This window comes from Mus musculus, chromosome X, assembly GCF_000001635.26.
Source record: "Mus musculus strain C57BL/6J chromosome X, GRCm38.p6 C57BL/6J".
Classification (NCBI taxonomy): Eukaryota; Metazoa; Chordata; class Mammalia; order Rodentia; family Muridae; genus Mus; species Mus musculus.
In genome coordinates this window covers 98552972-98572239 of record NC_000086.7, presented here as the reverse complement: position 1 = coordinate 98572239, position 19268 = coordinate 98552972, and the positions used below count along the sequence as shown (strand labels likewise).

Below are 19268 nucleotides of genomic sequence, written 5' to 3'. Positions count from 1 at the left end.
ACTTCAAATTGTTCCATAAGGATAATTAATGGCTAAAGGGAAAGGAAGACTCTATGATGGGCATGGAGGAGTGTCATAGCAAGAGATCATTCTAGAAGACTTCAGGGAACTCTAAGAAGATATAATCTCCCTGCTCTGTACCCCAAGGTTGGGTATAGGTGGATATAAGAAAAGGTACAAGAAAGTTGCAAAATGTCAAAAATGGATGACTGTTGCATCTCCATGCATTTGCACATGAGATCACATGCCATCATCATTTGACAGAGGATGGAAAAGAACAAAATGATTTGGAGAGATCAATCAAGTTTGAAGGAAAACTCATGTTTTGGACCAAGATTCATAAGCAATGAAAGAATAGCCATTTAGTTAAATAGCATAGGCTAGAGAAAATTTGTAATTAAAACCCCATTGCCTCTCTTGGTGTGTGTCTTTAATTTGACTCTGTCTCTCCTAGCTGTGAGATTTTAGGTAAATCATAACCTCTCTGAACCTCTCATTTGTATAAGAGGATCATAATTGTGCCCATTGGATTGCTATAACAAGGAAGAATAACATGTATATACCTGTCCCATTCCACCTACCCTGTAAATGGAAGTAGTTGTTTGGCTTTGATAACAGGCTATTATAATTAGGTCAGCTTTACTTTTTATTTTCCCTTTGTGAGTAATGTGAGATAGCACCTCCATTACAGACAAGGGGTGTGTGTGTGTGTGAAGGTATATATGGTCTATAAAGCACCTAGTTATATAGTAGTTGCTCGAGTGGCAGAATACAAGACCGAGAACATTTTCTTTTCTGTATTTTAGAGCCTTGGAGAAACATCAAGCTTAAAAATTTTGAACGGAGGAAAAGAGTTCAGAACTTTTTTTTTTTTTTTTTTTTTTTTTTTTTTTGGTTTTCAGCCTGTCTATACACATGATAAACATCCAGAATGAAAAAGCATTGTGAAGGGAAGGGGGCAGAGGGGGTATTTTAAGCTCTTCTTTAGTCTTCAAGTGTAGCTTGGTCCATGGATCTGACAGTCCTCCTCCAGTGTGTTCTTTTATACCTCACTTCTGTGAGCCCCACACTTGGCCCTGTACTGTGACTGCCACATCACGGTGCTCTCACTTACTTCCCATATCTATGACTTCTTATCCAAGTTTGGCTTTAAGACCCCAGGGAGACTATATCAGGTCCGTTGTATGCATTCCTCAAGAGACACAAATGCCCTCACAGCATTCCCAGTATATTGAATGCTTACTTTAGGCTTCTGAATACTTTTGAAGCTTGGGTGTATTATGCTTTTTGTGTCACACAAAGCTTAGTTGGAAGCCTAAAAAGGGAAAGCTTTCTTTGCTGTCCTAAAAGTCTGGACTGCATTTTTCTTTACTCAATAAATATTTGTTGAATATCTGCTGGTTACACGCAGAGCAATTTACTTGGGTCTCTGGGGAATACAGAGATGATTCCCACCTGGATCTTGCTCTCAAGTTGCTCCCATTCTAATAGGGGAGAAAAAGTCATGAAAACAAGGAGCCAAAGTACAAGGTTCAAAGTACAAGACAACCAGTGCCTTAAGAGCTACAGAAAGGAACTTGGAGAATCTTAAGCTTCCTAAGAGACATGGCACTTAAGTGGATGCAAATTTGGGCGTGTGGGAATAGGATAAATAGCATCTTGGGAAGATGATTAATGGCAAGACACGCACACAGAACAATAAATAATGTTTGTCTGGACTGTAGCATATGTGAAGAGGAGTGGTAGAAAGCTAGATCAGAAGGGACTGCTGAAAGGGAAGAGGGTACTGAATGCCAACTTAAGCATTTTGGGTATTTTCTGCAGGCAACAGGGAGCCAGGGAATTGAAATCCATTTCTTAAGAAGTAAAAGGAAGGTGGAGTAAAGGAAGGGGGAAGAGACAGATAAAGAAATCAAGGTTTCTATGGTATTCCCAAAGTAGCATACAAAAGTCATCAGAAAGAGGAAAAGGTTTACAGACTGATACCATCTGCTGATTCACCTGCAAAACAGTCCAGTTTTATACTGGCAGAGAAGCGAACTGCTGACTTAACACAAGCTAGTTTTAGTATTAAGAAGAGAATCCAGGTTTCTTGACTCCTAGTTATATGACTTCTTTCTATGCCTTGCCAGTTTGACATTGTGGCTTAACTGTGACTGAGACAAATTAGAGGCAAGAAAGAACAACACCGGGGTCTTTCAGCCAAGAAAACTCTTTGCTGCTACTTCAAAGAATGACTTGCAATGAATCATCAAGTTGGAGTTGCATATAAAGGGCCTAATCAGACAAACAGTTAATGGTGCTCACTTTGCAGGCCCTAGTTAGATGTCCATTTTGATGTGACTTTAAAGGTAATGAGTGAGGCTCCTGTTTTGAGGATGCTATCTGCTGTAGTCTTTAAGAGAAATAAACCCTAGCCTAGGCATGACTTCCAGTAGAAGTATCTTCTGGCTCTGAAAGTAAAATATCCTTCTTATCAAATTCCTCACTCCAGTAACTAGTAGAAATGGGACATCGCTGTCATCTCTGGGCATCTGTGACCTGCAGTGAAGAAGTGGTATCATGTGGCTTACAACTTTGCAACTCACACTGCCCATCATTGTATTACTTGGGGAGCATTGGAATACTCATGTACAAGTTCTATCCCATTCAAACTAGGTACTCTGAGGATGGGATCCAGGTACTGTACATTTAAAGGTCTCCACATGTTCTAATGTGTAGCCAGGGTTGAAAGCCACTGCAGCACTGCTAACTAGAACTCCATAGGTTTCAGGAAGTACATGCACATGGTAAACTTTGAGGTTCCTTTTTCTTTTGGAGTATATTCCTCAAAAGTAGAAAGGGCACAACATTTGTGCAAAATTATGGTCAAACTTAACTATGAAAAAATGTGTGTAAAAAGAACTAAGTATAGCGTTATAATAATACTTGGAACAGAACTGGTGTTTAATAATAAAAGTAGCCAGAACTGGAATTGTGCAAGACCTTGAGATTAAACTCTGCACTGCAAAATTGGTCAATAAAGATAAATAATAACTATAACTTTACTTATATTTTTCCTTACTGTTATTTGCAATTTTATATTGCTATTACTAATAACAGGCACCAGGAAAAGTAGTAGATATGGACACAGAAGATAAGAATTTCAATCATTATTCTATCACAATCTAAACATGTAGGTAAAATGTATTTACCCTTCTGAGCTTTGGTTTCCTTCTCTGTAAAACAGAAATGGCATGAAGTCTCTATTCTTTCCTTCTCAGGTTACTATGGAGATCATATTAGAGAATGTTTCAAACAGTATAAATTTGTTAGGAAAAATTGATTATTATTATTTATTTATTTTTGCTAATGCAGTTATAGAAAATCAGCCTGATGCTAAGGGGAATAGCATTCCCATTAATGTAAGATGGAATCTAGATGGGGAGAGAGAAGTGCGCTCTGTGTGTGGGAATCGTGTTTTCCTCATTCCTCCACTAATATACTACTTACTCTCTACTATCAGGATCACTTGAATCACTTTATCTTCTTCCCTAAGATTCAATGGATGATTATTTTTAATATGTAGCTCAGATTTGACCTGTCTCTCATAGAACAAAATTGTAACATTTTTTATTATTTTTTTGAGAATTTCACACTGACATACAATATTTTTTTATCATATTTACCCTCCCTCTCCCTGTAACTTTTTCCAGATACCTCCATCCTCTCACCCTTTCCAAATTTGATTCCTCTCTTTTGTTTTTATAAAACCAACTGAGTCTGACTCGTGTTTCTGATATACTCATGAGTTTGGAGGTCATCTACTAGAATATGTTTGCCACACCAGGGTTCACACTGTAAAGAAAACTGACTCTCTGGAGACTTCCCTAGTAGCCATTGTTTGTCAGTATCTCCTCAGCTGGGTGAGTGCTTCCATGCCTGTCCTCTCTCTCCTGGAATAGAAGGTTGGCTAGCTTGATCTTACCCAGGTGTGATGCATACAACCACAGCTGTGGGCTCATGAGTATAACCATCTTTCAATGTCCAGAAGCCACTGGGTTGCTCTTATAATCTTTCCATTATTTCTTCTGCAATAGTCTCTGCACCCTGGAAAAAGGAAATATGAAACCATAGGTGCCTATTCTCTACTTTGATTAGTTTTGAGTTTCTGTGTAAACTGTTATCCATTGAGCAAATAAACTACTCTAGTGGTATCTGTGAACTATGTTAATCATATGTATAGAAACATAGACCAGAGGGCAGTTTAATTCTATTTCTGTTTAACAAAGTGATAGAAGTAGATTCATCCTTTGGCCCAGTGAGCTTCCCAACCATGGATCTGAGGATCTGAGTACCAGGCATATGCTTCCTCCTGTGGTGACCCTAAATCCAATCAGGAAGTAGTTGGTTACCCTGTAATATTCATATCATTATTGCACCAATGAGCCTATTTTTCCAGGCCAGTTGTTATTTTAGCTTATAGGATTCATATCTAGGTAATGACTGCTGATGGGTGCCACCCCCCAGCACCCTACATAGAACCTTTTGGTATCCTGAAAGCTAGCCATCAGGTTGGAGGCTTCCTGATCAAACTAACTTGATTTCTCCATGTTCTGTGCCCAAAGTGTGTGGTATATGCCCTCAGCAATAGGGTCTTACCATCAAATTGTCGTGGAAAGCTAAGAGTAGCAATAGACAGTGTTATTTTGGGGTCTCCAAGACATCTCTGACTACTTGGCAGTGGACCTTTTATTTGGTAACCTATGGCTTCTGGGAGTAACCATATTCCTTGTGTATGGTAACTCCAATTAAATTATTTTATGTATTTAAGAAACTTATAAAATAATAGATCTCCATATGTTCTTTTCAAGTGTCCTTACTGTGACATTTCCCTCCTCCTACCCTTAAGGAATAGTTATATCACAGGTGATGTGAGCCCAGGGGTCCATAGAAGGAAAGAAGAATGTCTAACACTTATTGACCCCTGCTTGTTTGGGATACTATATGCCATCTAACTTAATTCTTAACCTTGTGAAAAGGCATTGTTATATATCCATTTCCCAGGTAAGAGAATGGGAGTCAAGCAGAATAAGTCACTGTCCAGGTTCCCAGTGCTTGGAATTAATAGGAAAATCCACATATCCAGGTCTTTATAATTCTAGGCCTTCTGTACTTTCTTCTACAGCATATTACATAAACTAGAATTAAGACTTGTTTTGATGGGCAGGCGAAGAAACCAGTTTGATAGAGTAGACTTGGTACATAATGTCAAAGGTGATGATTCCTGTGAAAATGATTTGGGCCTAGCTTAAAAGTGATCTTGAACCTTTGTTGAGAAGTTTGAACTTTATCGTGTACATTTTAGAGCTACTGAGAATAACTTGAAGAAAAGTCAAACTGTATAAACTTAAGTAAATCCTAAAGCAGTATAATATAAATGGAACTTAATGCTTTTATATTTTTCCTTTAAACATTTTGCAGAAAGAAAGAAACTCAAGATATCCTAACCTTGATCAAATATCAAGGTCTACTAATGCACTTGCATTGTTACATATGTGGTTATTTTAATTTTGTCTTCATTGGGACATAGTAATTTTGTGGATTTTTTTGTTGTTTCTTTTTTTAAAATAATTTACTTTTGTATTCACTTTATATCCTGATCAAATCCTTCTTCGCTCCTCTCTTTTCAGTCCCGCCCTTACAAATTCCTCCCCGAATTGCCCCCTACCTTTCTCCTCAGAGAAGAGGAAGCACACCTTAGCTACCACTGTTGAGATAGAGTCGTACTCTGTAGCTTAGGCTGGCCTGGAACTCACTTTGTAGACCAAGCTGGCCTTCAGCTGATGTCAATCCTTCTGCTTCAGGATCCCCTGTGTTGGGATTACAGATGTGAGCTACAAAGCCCAGATGTGTGGATTCCTTTTTACTTAATATTATTTCATATATACATTTGTCTTGACCTTGTCCAGATTCTTCTCAGTTTATATGTAATATGCATTGATTAATTGCTTGTAAGAATAAATTGTTTGTTTAGCCTTTGTGGTTAGGGCTAACATTTTGCTATTAAGGTATGTGTTTTGTGCCAATTGGTTTTTCTTATTTTTATCTTGGATGGGTTCCTTTGCACTTTTTTCTTCAAAGTGGATTACTGGATTTACAAGTATGAATTATTGTTTATGCACAATTTTATATTTCATCCAGATTGTTGCAGAATGCTTGATATGGGTATCTAGAGAGAATAGGCTAATTTATAGTACTACCAGTATTCAGTGTGTGAATACATCTGATTTGCCATAATCCTGCCAGGACCATTTCATAAAAAGTATATGTTTATTTCTTTCAATTAATCTGCAAGCAAGAAAAGTGGAGGTAGGAAGGTGATTTAGGATAGTATTTTAATACTGAAAAGTACTTGGGATTTTTTGGGATTTTGTTTTTTAATTTTATGTGCATATGTATGTAGATGGGCACGTGAGTGTAGTTGCCTACAGAGTTAAGAAGAGAATGTTGGATCACCTGGATCTGGAGTTAGATGATTGTAAGTCGTCTGACATGAGTACAGGCGACCTAACTTGGGTCCTTAGCAAGAGCAGTAAGTACTTTCAACTGCTAAGCCACTTCTCCAGTCTCAGCATCTGAATTTTAGTGGTGATGAATTTCTCGAATTCAAGTTTCTCATCAATCACTACTGTGTAGCTGGCACTGTAGTAGACATGTTGGTTCCTAACTTAATCCCTTCAATTTATGTAAACTGCTATGTCACTACTCTTAATTATAAAGCCAAGCAAATGTAGAATTCAAACATTCACAACAAACAAGTAATTGTACAACCTGTTTTTGGTTTTTCTGTGCAGAGAACTTTATTGATGGTATTCCAGAAAGTAGGGAGGGCTCCCTAGGCCCCTCCTTAACGTTACTATGGGGGTCTGGGATGGAAATTGTGAGGGAGGTGCTCAGTGTTGGGGGCCAAGTTGGGATAGGGACTAGTCAGCAACCAAGGGCCTCTCTCTTCCTCTCAGTGTCCTTGCTGGGGTGGGTGTTCCAGGGTTTCTTACTCCTTGGAGGCCATGTTGGCCATGATGTCCACCACCCTGTTGCTGTAGCCATATTCATTGTCATACCAGGAAATGAGCTTCACAAAGTTGTCATTGAGAGCAATGCCAGCCTTAGCATCAAAGGTGGATGAGTGGGATGTAATGCAAATGTAAGCTTTCTAAAGGACAGAGGTCAGAAGCATTTTAAAACAAAAAGAAAGAGCTGATATTAGCCAAGAGGAAATGGGTCCCAGAGAAAAGATGGTCCAGGCAACCCCAGTCAATGTGTCTAATAATGCTTGGTGTTCTATTTGGTTGACTGGCTGTTGTTTTCTCTTCTAGGCGATACTGACGGTTTCAGCAAAGTCCGGCCCCCAGGAGAAAAGCAAACAATCATCCGTCCTCCGGTGAGGCCCCCAGACCCTCCTTGCCGGTCCATCACTCCACAAAAGCCAGAGCCAAAGCCAGAAACAGGGTCTGGCAATGCAGACGAAATCCCATCATCCGTGTAAGTACTGTGCTTCCTCAACTGGACCTAAGATCTGTGCTGACCACTAGATGGTGCCTTCAGGATCACCATCTCTGCTTGCTAAGTGTATACAAACACATGACTCTGGAGTATCATTCACTTCATAATCTAGGGGGACCATCCAGTGTCATCCTTGTCTGAAGTATTCCACTCATCACCCAGAGTTGGGCTATTTCACTAGAGAGAAAGACCTCTGAATTTTTTTTAAATATATAATTTTTCTTAGCTGCCTTAATGTTAGTAGAGTAGAAAAATTACTTGTAATTTTTTTTCTTTTTGCTCTAGAAATCTTTGCCTTATTTTGTGTTGTTGTTACTGGTTTTCAAGTAATTTAATGAATGCTATTTTTTTTCCCATTTAGTCGTGCTTGGGGCTTTTTTTCTTTATTTCTTGCAAGGAAAAGGTATGTTTAAAAAAATCCTCCAAAATGACTCGGGTCCTCTAAAGATCCTCTCCCAGGACAGGAGCTGAGCTGGCATCCAGGCCTTTCTGGTGCCTGGCAGTAAGTTGGGGAGCCAAGGAACAAGCAGACCTAAGGGCCCTGCTTTGCTTGGCCAGAGCCAACCTGATTGGCCTCTCCTCAGCCTTCTTAGCATTTTGCCTCCTGATCCTCCTTTTTCTTGTGTCTCTTGCTTTCCATAGTTGTAAAATTGGGGAAAGAACAAAGCTAAATCAGCAAAGCATATTTACAAAGTGCCCTAAACCACACTTTGAAATGAAAGATTGTTTTCATTTATTTTTCAAGACAGGTCTGAATGGACCACAGACTTTGACCATTTGGATCAATAAGAAATAAAGGGTCTTGTTTGGTGCCTTGGGGTGCCTATGGCTTCTGAGCCATTTAGCATTCTGATATTTGAGTTTCTCTCAAACCCTTGGCTTTTTTGCCAGCATAAGTAAGGCCTGGTATTGGTGACCTATGTGGTCCTGAAAGTCATAACCTTTTTCACTGACTCTTGGTGCTCATTTGTGTTTCACTGCAACTCATTAGTCTTGGTTGGCTTCTATTTGCAGGGTGGCATCTAGGACCAGATTCTTTGAAACAGCTTCCCGGAAAACTGGAAGGTAAAAGAAATAGGAGACACAAGAGAAAGCAAATGCATTTCAAAATAAATGCATCAAGAGCATCCCATCAGTTTCTGCTCCTCCATCTCCTTTCTGTTTCTCTATAGTTCTTGTTCTCTCTCCACTCTCTCTCTTTTCCTTGCCCCTCCTTCTTCTGCAATTATTACAGAACAGCTTCTATTTCTAATCTGTGTTATGCCATTTTCTCTTACTTGTTCTTACTTGTGTCTCTAACATTCTCAGTTGCTTTCTGTATTTTTTTCTTACCTCGTGTCTTCTTCTACCGTCTCTTTTCTTAATCATTTTACAGTGCTTTTCTTCTGCTTCTCTTTCACAGACATACATTTGCACATATAAACACTGTTTTATGTGTCCATATCCTGTCCTGGTTAGGGTTCCTATTGCTGTGATGAACCACCATGAAATTGTGGGGGAAAGGGTTTAGTTGGCTTACATTTCCACATCACTCTTTGTCATCAAAGGAAGTCAGGACAGGAACCTGGAGGCAGGAACTGATGCAGAGGCCATGAAAGGGTATTGTTTACTGGCTTGTGTCTCATGGCTTGCTCAGTCTGCTTTCTTATAAAACCTAGGACCACCAGCTCTGAATGGTACCACCCACAATGGGCTGAGCCTCCTCCATCAATCACTAATTGAGAAAACACTTCACAATCTTGCCTACAACCTAACCTATTATGGAGATATTTTTTACTTGAGGTTTCCTCCTCTCAGATGACTCTACTGTGTGTCAAATTTACATAAAACTAGCCAGCTCACATCACAAGCTATATTGGGGAAAAACTTTACACCTAATGAAGGCCTTTTTGTTTTCTTATTTTGCTTATTTAGACTCCATAATGTATAAGATCAGCTAACAAACGCATAAAGAATATAACATTCTTGTATCTGTGGATTTGGAGTCAGTGTAAAGAGTTGGCTCAATCAATGATTATCACACCGACTATTCATCTAAATGTCTTGAAAATTTGTAAAAAAAAAAATATATATATCCCAGATTCCTGACTTCCACTCTAGACTCTCTAAAAATTGATCATTAGAGCAGGGCCATTATTCTCTCCTTTTGTTCCTCCCTCCCTGGTTTCCCCTTTCCTTTTCTCCCTCTGTTCACCCTTCCTTCCATTCATTTTTTTAAAGTTCTCAAATGCTGGTACAAACTGTTCAAGCCCTGGGCATTTGGGAGCATTTGGACAAAAGCTCCTGGAGGAATGATTGCTAAGCCTTCAGGGTATTTGCTTTGAGTTTGTTCTATGTGACTAATCAGACAGTTTGAAAATTGTGCTTCCTGGTAAAGAACAAGAGTGAACTCTTTCACATGGTCAGTTAAAAGCAGAGCAATGCACCTTTACCATTGAAAAGGTGCCAGAATAGGTTTGACATCCTCTTACTGAAACCATGGGAACTAATTAAGATGTGATTCCATATGATGAGTTACCCTAGTGTAGCTTGGTAGTCACAGGCAGCTCTGAGCTTAGCCAAATTCAGTTTAGACAGGAACTTATCACTTATTCTACTATAACAAATGAAAGTGAGGTCAAGTCACTGATTTATTTTACCAGGATCAAGAAGATAAAAGAGTTTTGGATCTAAATCTGGGGTTTGTAGCTCAGCGCTAAGTTATTTTCATAGCATACTTGCAACCTTGGGATCCATGGATTGGTGTTGGGGCAGAGAGAGACAGAGAGACAGAGACAGGGAGATACTGAGACAGAGGCAGACAAGACAGAGAGATTGATTGATTATGAGGTTACTAATCAGATTGCCATCTATGAGCATCACTACTTCCAAGCATCCTTTATCCCTTCCCAGAATAAATCATTTGAGAAATAAACACCAGAGAAATTGAGAAAAATAAACTAGAATGAACAGGAAGAATTGAGCATGTTTAAAAGAAAGCTTTTGAGAAGAGTTAATACGTAAGCTGAAGCTTGATAAAATAGAAGACAAATTTATGCAATTTGGAGGATTGGTCTGTATCTTACTGTCTGTCAAGGCAGTAAGAGGGGATATTAAAGAAGCTTGAACAAAGTCTAGAAAAATTCTTAGTGCAGACTAAGTTTCATTAGGAAAACTATAGCTAAATTGATTTTGAGAACATGGAAGGATTGACAACATTGCCAGTGGGCTGGGTTTTGCCAGCCAGTGATCACGGCAGACTTAGACCAACGACATACCCAGAAGGCCTTGGTCAAAGCAGCCACTTCAGCCTATACTATTCTAACCACTCTTTTTAATCTGGGCTCTAGAATATAGACTTAATTCTCTCTGTCCTAAAAATACACTTTGGAAGCAATGTGTAAGAATAAGATGTACCTGCTTTCAATATGCCATCCTGACTACCCATAGGGTCTCCTTACTTATAGAAGCCACATAGGAAAAATATTCCTCCTACCTTGAATCCACCACATCTATTAGTGTATCTATATCCTGGCTACTGAACAAGATATTACTAGTAATATGGCAAATCCCTTATTTGGTCATTGCTGCTGACTTCTTCTATCATCGAAAATAAAAAAAAAAAAAATGCTGAGGTGTTTAACTATTGTCTTGCCCCTTTTGGTTTTTCATTTGCCTACTTGGCTGCATCCTATCATTTCGATAGCATCTGTTAGTTATTCCCTTGCCCTCTTCAACAATTAAAAAAGAAAATTTCAAAGGAAAACTTACTAGAGATTTGTCAGGAAAAGAAGGGAGGAGAGAATATTTCATAAGGCAGTACAGCTTCAGAAGTGATAAGTGTTCCTCTTTGTCTATAATGTAGGAGTGAGAAGAGAAATCTTAGCTGAACATACAACTAGGAATATGGATTAGAGCCAGACTGCAAAGGTCTTATATAACATATTAAGGTGTTTGCTCTGTATTATAGTCTACTTGGGGCAGGTCATGGAAGACGTTTAAGTGGAGGTGCACATTCTGAGCTGGCTGAGTTGTAAAAAGATTACTCTGGTGGTAAAGATTGGAAGCAAGGAGACCAATTAGGAAACAGATCTTGCTGGCAAGAGTTGATGAAAGTCCTGACCTAAGGTGTTGCTGTGGGAATGGAATACAAGGACAGATTTGAGATCAGTTCAATTAGACCCTGCTGACTTTTCAAATGTGAGGCATTGTAGAAGTGCGGAGAGAGAAAAGTCTAACTTGGGCAATTTGGTAGATGGTACAATAATTAATCATAAAGGAACAGGTTTTCTGAGAAGTTTGCTGTGCTCAATTTCAAACAGTGACTGTGAAGACAGTGAGAGCCATTCAGGTAGAAATGCCCAGAGAGTAATTGCAATTTACAGTAGTTGCCAGGGTGGGGCCTATGGAGATCCAGTAATAGAACTGTTAGGTATAACTGTGGTATTTTAGAACTCTAGTGTGGGGCATCTATATATACAGCAATATGAGCAGTGATACTTTGGAGGATGAGTTCTAATATTTGCTGTATAGGAATAAGATAGTTTAGGCAAATTGTTTAAAGTGGTTTCAAGAGATGAGAGAAAAACAGAAGGCGATGGATATAGCTGTGGGAGACAGGTGTTATATGGGATTTAGGCTCTGTAATTGTTCCTTTCTCCCAGTTGTTCTCAGCTGAGTGAGTAAGGTTAATTTGGGGCTGATCTAAGCTCACCAACAGTCCAAACATAGCAGGTTTGGCTTTTAAGACAAAGAAGGATTTATCTTTTACATTGTATTTCTCCTGCCTTCTTGCCCTTCTGGCCAGTAATGATAATCACAGGATGTGAACTATGGTCTGGGCCAATTTCTCAATTGTGTCCAGTCAGCCACATTCTAGTACTCAAAAATTGTTTTGGTGACTGAAAGGTTAGAATACTGAATTCTCAAAATCTGCCCATTTTAGAAGAATGGAGCTACATGTAATAAGAGATCTGAGAAGAATGATTTCCTAATCAGAAAATGTCATTCATCAAGTGACTTTTTGCCATTAGCCTTTTTAGTCCTAATTTCAAGGGTTTTATTCAAATCTCTTTCTTTTGCCTACAGTTCTCAAGGAAAACTTCCTGGAGATGAGAGTTGAGGCCACAGGTATGTTGTTTCCACATTACAAAACATTGTTCAAATAATTCTATTTCATGGCATGGAAGAGTTTGAAGACTAGAGTATCACATAAGTCCAGATCGTGGGAGCTTACTCCATGCCTCAGTCCACTACCCTAAAATGGCATAGCCTTTGTGAGGTTTTGTATAATTGGAAGTTGTCCTTTTCTCCTGGTCTTCCTCAGCCACTTTATTTTCATATTGCCTTCTGGTTGAATTCATTAGAAATCCCAGGCTGTCATTTCTTGGCCAAACATGTTTCTTTTGCTTAATCTCAATTTCTGTTTGTAAAATGAGATGGATGGACTTTCTTACCCTGACACCCTTTGAGCCTGTACAGAAAGTAGTGACTTCCCTTTTGATAGTATAACAAATGTCAAGGTGTCTGTAGTGGGATTTCATTCCTTCAGACCAAGTCACTACTTCGGTCCTTCCTACCTGAACCATCATCTTTAAGTCTTTTATATTTTTCTAGCACAAAGAACTTTCATATCCATGATCTCATTTGATCCACATCACATGCCAGGAGTAAGGAGGATACTATGTGTTCTAAATCAACAAACAAAGGAACTGAAGTTCAGAGGGAATAAGTGACTTGCTAAGGTCACAGGAGACTTGGGGGTCAGGGAAATGTCTCTCTCTGCGTAGGACTTTTGATTGCTTGGTTATCAGATCTCTGGCATGACATAAACCAATATGCACATTAATGAAGTCCAAGTCTCTGGAGTTTGGCTTGCCATGTGCTCCTTAGCCTTCTATTGTTTCCTGTCACTGCCAGTCCTCCATGACCTAGAGATAGATAAGCCTTTTCTTATCAGCTTTAAAAATGAAGGCCCGCTCAAAGGAATGTTGGAGATAATGAAAGGACCAGAAAGGCAGTGGCTACAAGGGTGGAGAGTGGGCCAGTAGTCTTAGAAGTCCTGCTCTCAGGATTTTGCTTCCTCTGTTGATAGATTTTTAGGGAATCAGAGGTGGGATCATAGGTGCAGTCTCTACTTCTAATTTCAGCAGTTTGGGGCCTATTGCATATCGTCTGAAGTAGTAAAGTCCTTTTTCCAGGTTAGGTACCAGTTCAGGGTAAGTAACTGGAGAGACCCTACCACTGCTCAATATCTGCTAAATATTTACCAAGGCCTAGCTAACTTCTTACTTTCTTCTTTCTCTTTTAGGTTTGAAAGGACTTGGCCTTGAGGGACCCTTTTTTGGATGGGAAAGGGTCTACTTCAAACCCTTGTGAGCTATTGGTGCTGAAGAGCAGCTCTTTCTGGCCTTGTAGGGTTCAGTGTCTGGGAACCTATAAAATAAGGAACACATGTCTTAGGCACGTGTTTGTTTCTCCTTTGTATTCTGTCTTCATCTCCTCAGAATTTCTGTTGTGAGCAATTCCTAGGACACTGGATGGCTGGATTCTCTCAAACTCCAAGCTCTACTGAAGGGAAAATACCCACTGATCTGTATTGAAGAATAGAGCCTAGTTTCCCAATCTTCTCTGAACAGCTTGTTTCCGCAAACGTCATTGGATTCTGCATGAGTCAGGTCTAAAGACTGTTCTTAGGGGGTCTTACTCTGATCTAAAGGGTTGGGGACATTGTTTACCTTATTTGGAATAGGGGTAGGGATGTTAGCTGAATATTGGAGAATTGTATCATGTCTCTTTCCAAGGATGTGGATGCTGACTAATTCCAGATTGGTGCCCTGGTACATGTTACTGAAATCCAGAGGGGCTAAACCGCATGAATAATTCCCACCCAGTGTCCGTCCCCAGTATGGGTTTAGGAAGATAGACTTTTGTCTCTTTGCTTCCAGCCTCTGAGGACAAATCTGCTAAGCATGTTTTGCATGTCAAAGCCTAGGTCTGTCTGGATTTTCCTTCTTCCTACTTTCTCGCAGTAACTTCCTTTTCAGCAATCAACAAATAAAACAGAACAGAAAACATTTCTGTTAAAAAAAAAAAAGAGGGGGTCAAATGTTAGGAAAAATTAAGCGTCCAAAGAATTGTTGCTCTTGCTTCTATTTACCTCCAGCTTACATGGTCTTTTATCCCACCCCCCACCCCCGCCATTAAGAAAAAAAAAAAAACAAGCAAACAAAGCCACAAACAAATGAAACCAGATCTTAACCAGGTGCTTATGGATTCTGGAACTCCATGATGCCCCTAAGATGACATATACAATTCCATGAGGGTAATGCCTTTTCTGAGCAGATGGTTCATAACATTCTACTGAATTTCAAATGGGACTGCAACCCAATAAAGGTTAAGAACCGCAGCCTTTGAGATAAAAGACTCTTTACAGCCCATAAAGGGTTGGATTAGAAGGAACTTTCAAAAGCATTTATACTAACAACAGCTTAGTTTACATGAAGAGCAAGTTAGTGACCACAGCAGGACAAGATCCCAGGTGTCTGAGCTCCTACATAAGGTTCTTTTTAGTACACCACATTTATCTAGGAAGGGACCTTGTAGGTGGTGGCTTTAATGGCCCTTTTGGGAGGTATTGGCTTTTATCCTCTTTCTAGAGCCTCTCATATTTGCCAGCAAGTAGAAAATTTCAAGATGCAAGCCTCTGGTCCCTTTGACTCCTGCTGGAGTCATTGACAGCGCACTAAAGCAAAGGCAGTGAGTGCAGTGAGGAAGGAATCTGAGCAACAGACAGTTTTGAACCCTAATGCTTCTGTTTCTGTGCAGATGCCTGGGCCACAGCCTCCAAGGCTTTCGCGGCTCTTATTGAGCTCTGCTCTTGGAGCTGTAGCCTATCTGTTAATGATTGAAAAGCAAGCATATGGGCAGAACTTGGCCACAGGAGTGGGTTACTAGGTCTTCAGATCCATGAAAGATTATAAAGACAGTTTCAGTCTGGGTTTTGTGAGGGAAAATACTGCAGTAAGCACTAAAAACATAAGAACACTATTGGAAGGCAGAGAAAGACATGGCAATCCCAATTGAAGAAGTGTCTAGAAACTTGGCACTGTGATTGCAGTATTACACGTGAGTCATGGATGAAAACTCAGCTGGGAAAGGTGGGGGCACCAATTTTGGAGGCCAGAGAGCAGTTGGTGGGGTAGTTCTGCTCCTGCAGTTAACTCTCTTTAAAGACCGAAACAAACCATCTCCCTTTAAAAATCAGAATGGGCTGTGGTGAAGATACTCTTATGAAATGGGATTGGCTTGCCCATGATGCATAGGCACTTGCTCAGAACATGTGATGGTGTGAGTGGTAGCTGTGGGAAATTAGCAGCAACCCTGTCAAGTAAGTGAGAGAACTGTTAAGTCTTGGACAGTGCTAACACAAGTGCTAACCCTGATTAATCACCCACTAAGTACTGGGTACTTCAAATGCCCTATTCTTCATCCCTATAACAATCATGTAAGGACTCATCACCTTGTCCAGATCAAGAGTACCCAGTTGCATTAAGTTACTGGTCTAGTACACAGACATCATGAATACCAGAAATGTGATTTGTATCCAGCCCTTTCTGCCTTTGCATCCTGTGAAATTTTCACTGTGCCATTCTGAGGTAGGTATTTAAATAGAGGCCACATGATTGGCAGTGGATGGACACTTGATTCCTGTGTTCCTAACAAATACCGAAAGGAAATCAGTGGGGTTGGGGGGAGGGAAGTAGTGCAAGTCTACTTCATAAGGTTAGTAAAATATAGGATAAACTATACTCCAGAGTTGGATTTTCTTTTCACTCTGGGTTTACCCATTTGGTAATATGTTTTAAAAGATCACACAACCTCACCTTGTGAAGTGAAGAATTTGTTATGATTAGTAGCTGTGAATTCTTTGCCTTAGTCATTTCTTTGAAAGACAAAGAGTTTTTCTAGGTGTTGCTGTGCTTTCTGAGTATGCCCTGGTTTCATCCAGAAGGCTGGTGACATCCAAACATGCAGATTGAAGAGGAAAGTTCTCTGTGCTTCTGTGGAATTAGATGCCCTGCGGTCATATCCCTACAATGTTTTTCTGCGGTGAAAGCAAAAACCAGGTCATTTAATAAAAGAAATTTCACTGGGTTTTTTCATTTCAAGTTGAAAATGAAAAGGAGGTGGTATGGAGTATCCAGCCACCACGGGGCAAAACTAAGCATTCAATTTAAATAGTAAAACTCTGTCATGTAGGGTACTTCTGAAATAATGGGCTACAATAGAGAAACATCTTTCCATGTTCAAGATGTTCCTTTATTCTGTAAGAACTACAAAAAGTAAAGGAATTAGTTCAACAACTTGTAAGATAATTGCTTTTGAGAGAACATAGATCAGTGAAGCTGTTATTAAAGTAGCAGCAGACAAGTGGCCTTGACATATTACAAGCCTACAAAAGCTTTAGAAACAACAGCAACAGAAAATCCAGACAGAAGTAAAGTAACTTGACAAGATATTTTCAATGAAGAAAATCCTTCATTTTCATAGGGAGATGCAGTACTTTATGTCAAGGACACTAATAGAGGCCTTAAAAGATTGCCTATGTGTACCGTGTGTATGAAACCAGAGAAAAGAATGAGATCCCTGCGCCCATTCATGTGCTTCTCCGTTAAGTGTGCAGAATCTCTTGTATGAATGTCCTCCCTCTGCAGTCTCATCATGGAAGTAGTCTTTCAACATATCAGGAAGGATGGTCCACCCACTACCTACCACTTCTGCTGCCTTGTAAGACTCTAAAGAGAACCCAGCACAAAATTCTTTTGGACCTAAGAGTCTTAATTTAGTCTCCACTTTGCAACATAGCCTTGTCATTCTCTTAGGCCTCACAGCATCAGTACATGATAGCTGGCAATTCTGTCTTGTACATAAGGAAATGTGAAGCCCAAGGAGCTGAAAATGAGTTGTCCATGAGCAGAATCTAGAAGTTGATAAAAAAATCCAGGGTTGAGAACTTTATCAAACAGTCACAAAGCAGTAGTGAAAATGAATCCCAGGGCCAGAGAGATGGCTCAGTGATTAGGAGTTCTGGTTGCTCTTCCAGTTGTCCTAAGTTCAATTCCCAGCAACTACATGGCTGCTCACAAACATCTATAAATGTAGCTCCATAGGATCCAATGCCCCCATCTGCATGCAGACAAAATGCCCATATACAACAAATTCATAAATACACCTTTAAAAGAAAATGAATCCAAAATGTAACTGGAGATGTTTACAAACAGGATTAATGAAAACATAAGTATCAGCATTACATTACCTGGGGACTTGTTAGAAATGCTGATTCTTGGGATCTACCCTAGACATCTGGAATAAGAATCTGTATTTTAACAAGACCCCACAAGAGATTTCTATGCACATTAAAAATTTGAGAAACACTTGCCTTTGTCTGATCTAATCTGTTGATTGTCCAAAACTTCCTGCTTCTTGCATTGGTTTGCACGTGGCCTGTAACTTTGCTGACAAGTGAAGTTTCTCTATGTCCAAGAATAGTAGAAGGAGTCTTGGGAATAAACAGACTGAAAGTTACTTGGCAGTCAGACTGCAACAGAAGCAGTAGAAAGACAGCATGTGGCACTTAGAACACTTCTCAGGATCTCTATGGTCAAGACTCGGCTTTGTCACTTCCTCTCCAAGATGCCAAGTACGTCATTCACATTGTCTATGTTAGTCTCAGAGGATCTTTTCAACATTTATACACGGGCCTTGTGATATAATGAAAATGGACACCTCTGCTGGTCTGTGGCCAGTTTAGCATCTTCATTTCACATAAGAAGATTGGGAGAAAATTTTAATCATAGCAAAGCAGCATTTACAGACATTGCAAAAGACCAGGAGGAGCATGGTTAGTTAAATGGCTGGAAATTAGTTTTCAAATTAAAGTATGACAAAGTATGCTGAGATTCAGCTGCTGCAGGCCACGTACTCGATGAACCGATTCATATTGTAGCTAAAGCTCTTCTTGCATGATTTAATAAAAACAAGATTCCTTGCCTCAGGCCTTTTGGGGGGATGGTTTGGTGGTGGCAGGAGGAACTTTACAACCTAGGGGAATTTCCTGTTTCCCATCATCGGCTCCTTTCCTCTCCAGGTGAGTCTAATGCTGGAAAGTCTAACGTGAAAGTCACTGGCTACAAGGTAACTTCTTACAGCTAGAGAAACAAGCTCCGAGAGGGAAAGCTACTTGCTTAAGGCTGCACACAGTAGCCAAGGATAGAAACAAGGTGTTCAGAGCACCACCATAAAGGACTTTCCTTGGGTTATCTGTATGCCAGAGTTTAGACACCTGCTCCCAACAGCAGGACACCCACGCAGAAGAGGAATCCCATACTTACCATCCAGTTTTGTTTGTCAGAAAAATATTGCTTCATTTGTGTCTCACACAGCTAGTTTATCACCTAATCGAAGCAGGTGTGATTTTCCCATCTTGCTGATGCTCCGAGGGGTATCGCGGCCCAGGAAGCAGAGTGGGCCTTCAGTCTTCCTAATCCTCCTATGCTGTGCTACTTCCCTAGGAACCCTTAAGCTTTCTCCTGGGGGAATATCATGAACTCTAAGTTCTTAATTGCTTCAGATCAGTTGTTTCAAATGAGGTCGATTGTTTTTCATATTAGAGCACATAACAGTTGCCTGACTTCAAATGTTGCATTGCAGAGGAGCACTCTTAGGTTCTTTACATCAGTTTG

The 19268-nt window shown here is 39.9% G+C and overlaps 1 protein-coding gene across 6 annotated transcripts in view; it reads left to right on the top strand.

The window, feature by feature from the left end:
- Window positions 1–17960, top strand: part of Ophn1 (oligophrenin 1) — a 336803-nt gene extending 318843 nt beyond the window's left edge. For 3 of the 6 annotated variants that reach the window (NM_001313754.1, NM_001313755.1, NM_052976.4), the window contains 4 exons: window positions 7359–7524; window positions 8560–8610; window positions 12613–12654; window positions 13835–17960. In NM_001313754.1, coding sequence (NP_001300683.1) covers window positions 7359–7524; window positions 8560–8610; window positions 12613–12646 — 251 coding nt within the window. In that variant the 3' untranslated portion in view covers window positions 12647–12654; window positions 13835–17960. The other 3 variants (XM_011247694.3, XM_017318648.2, XM_011247693.3) reach the window with 2 other exon arrangements.
- Window positions 17961–19268: the final 1308 nt, after the last annotated feature.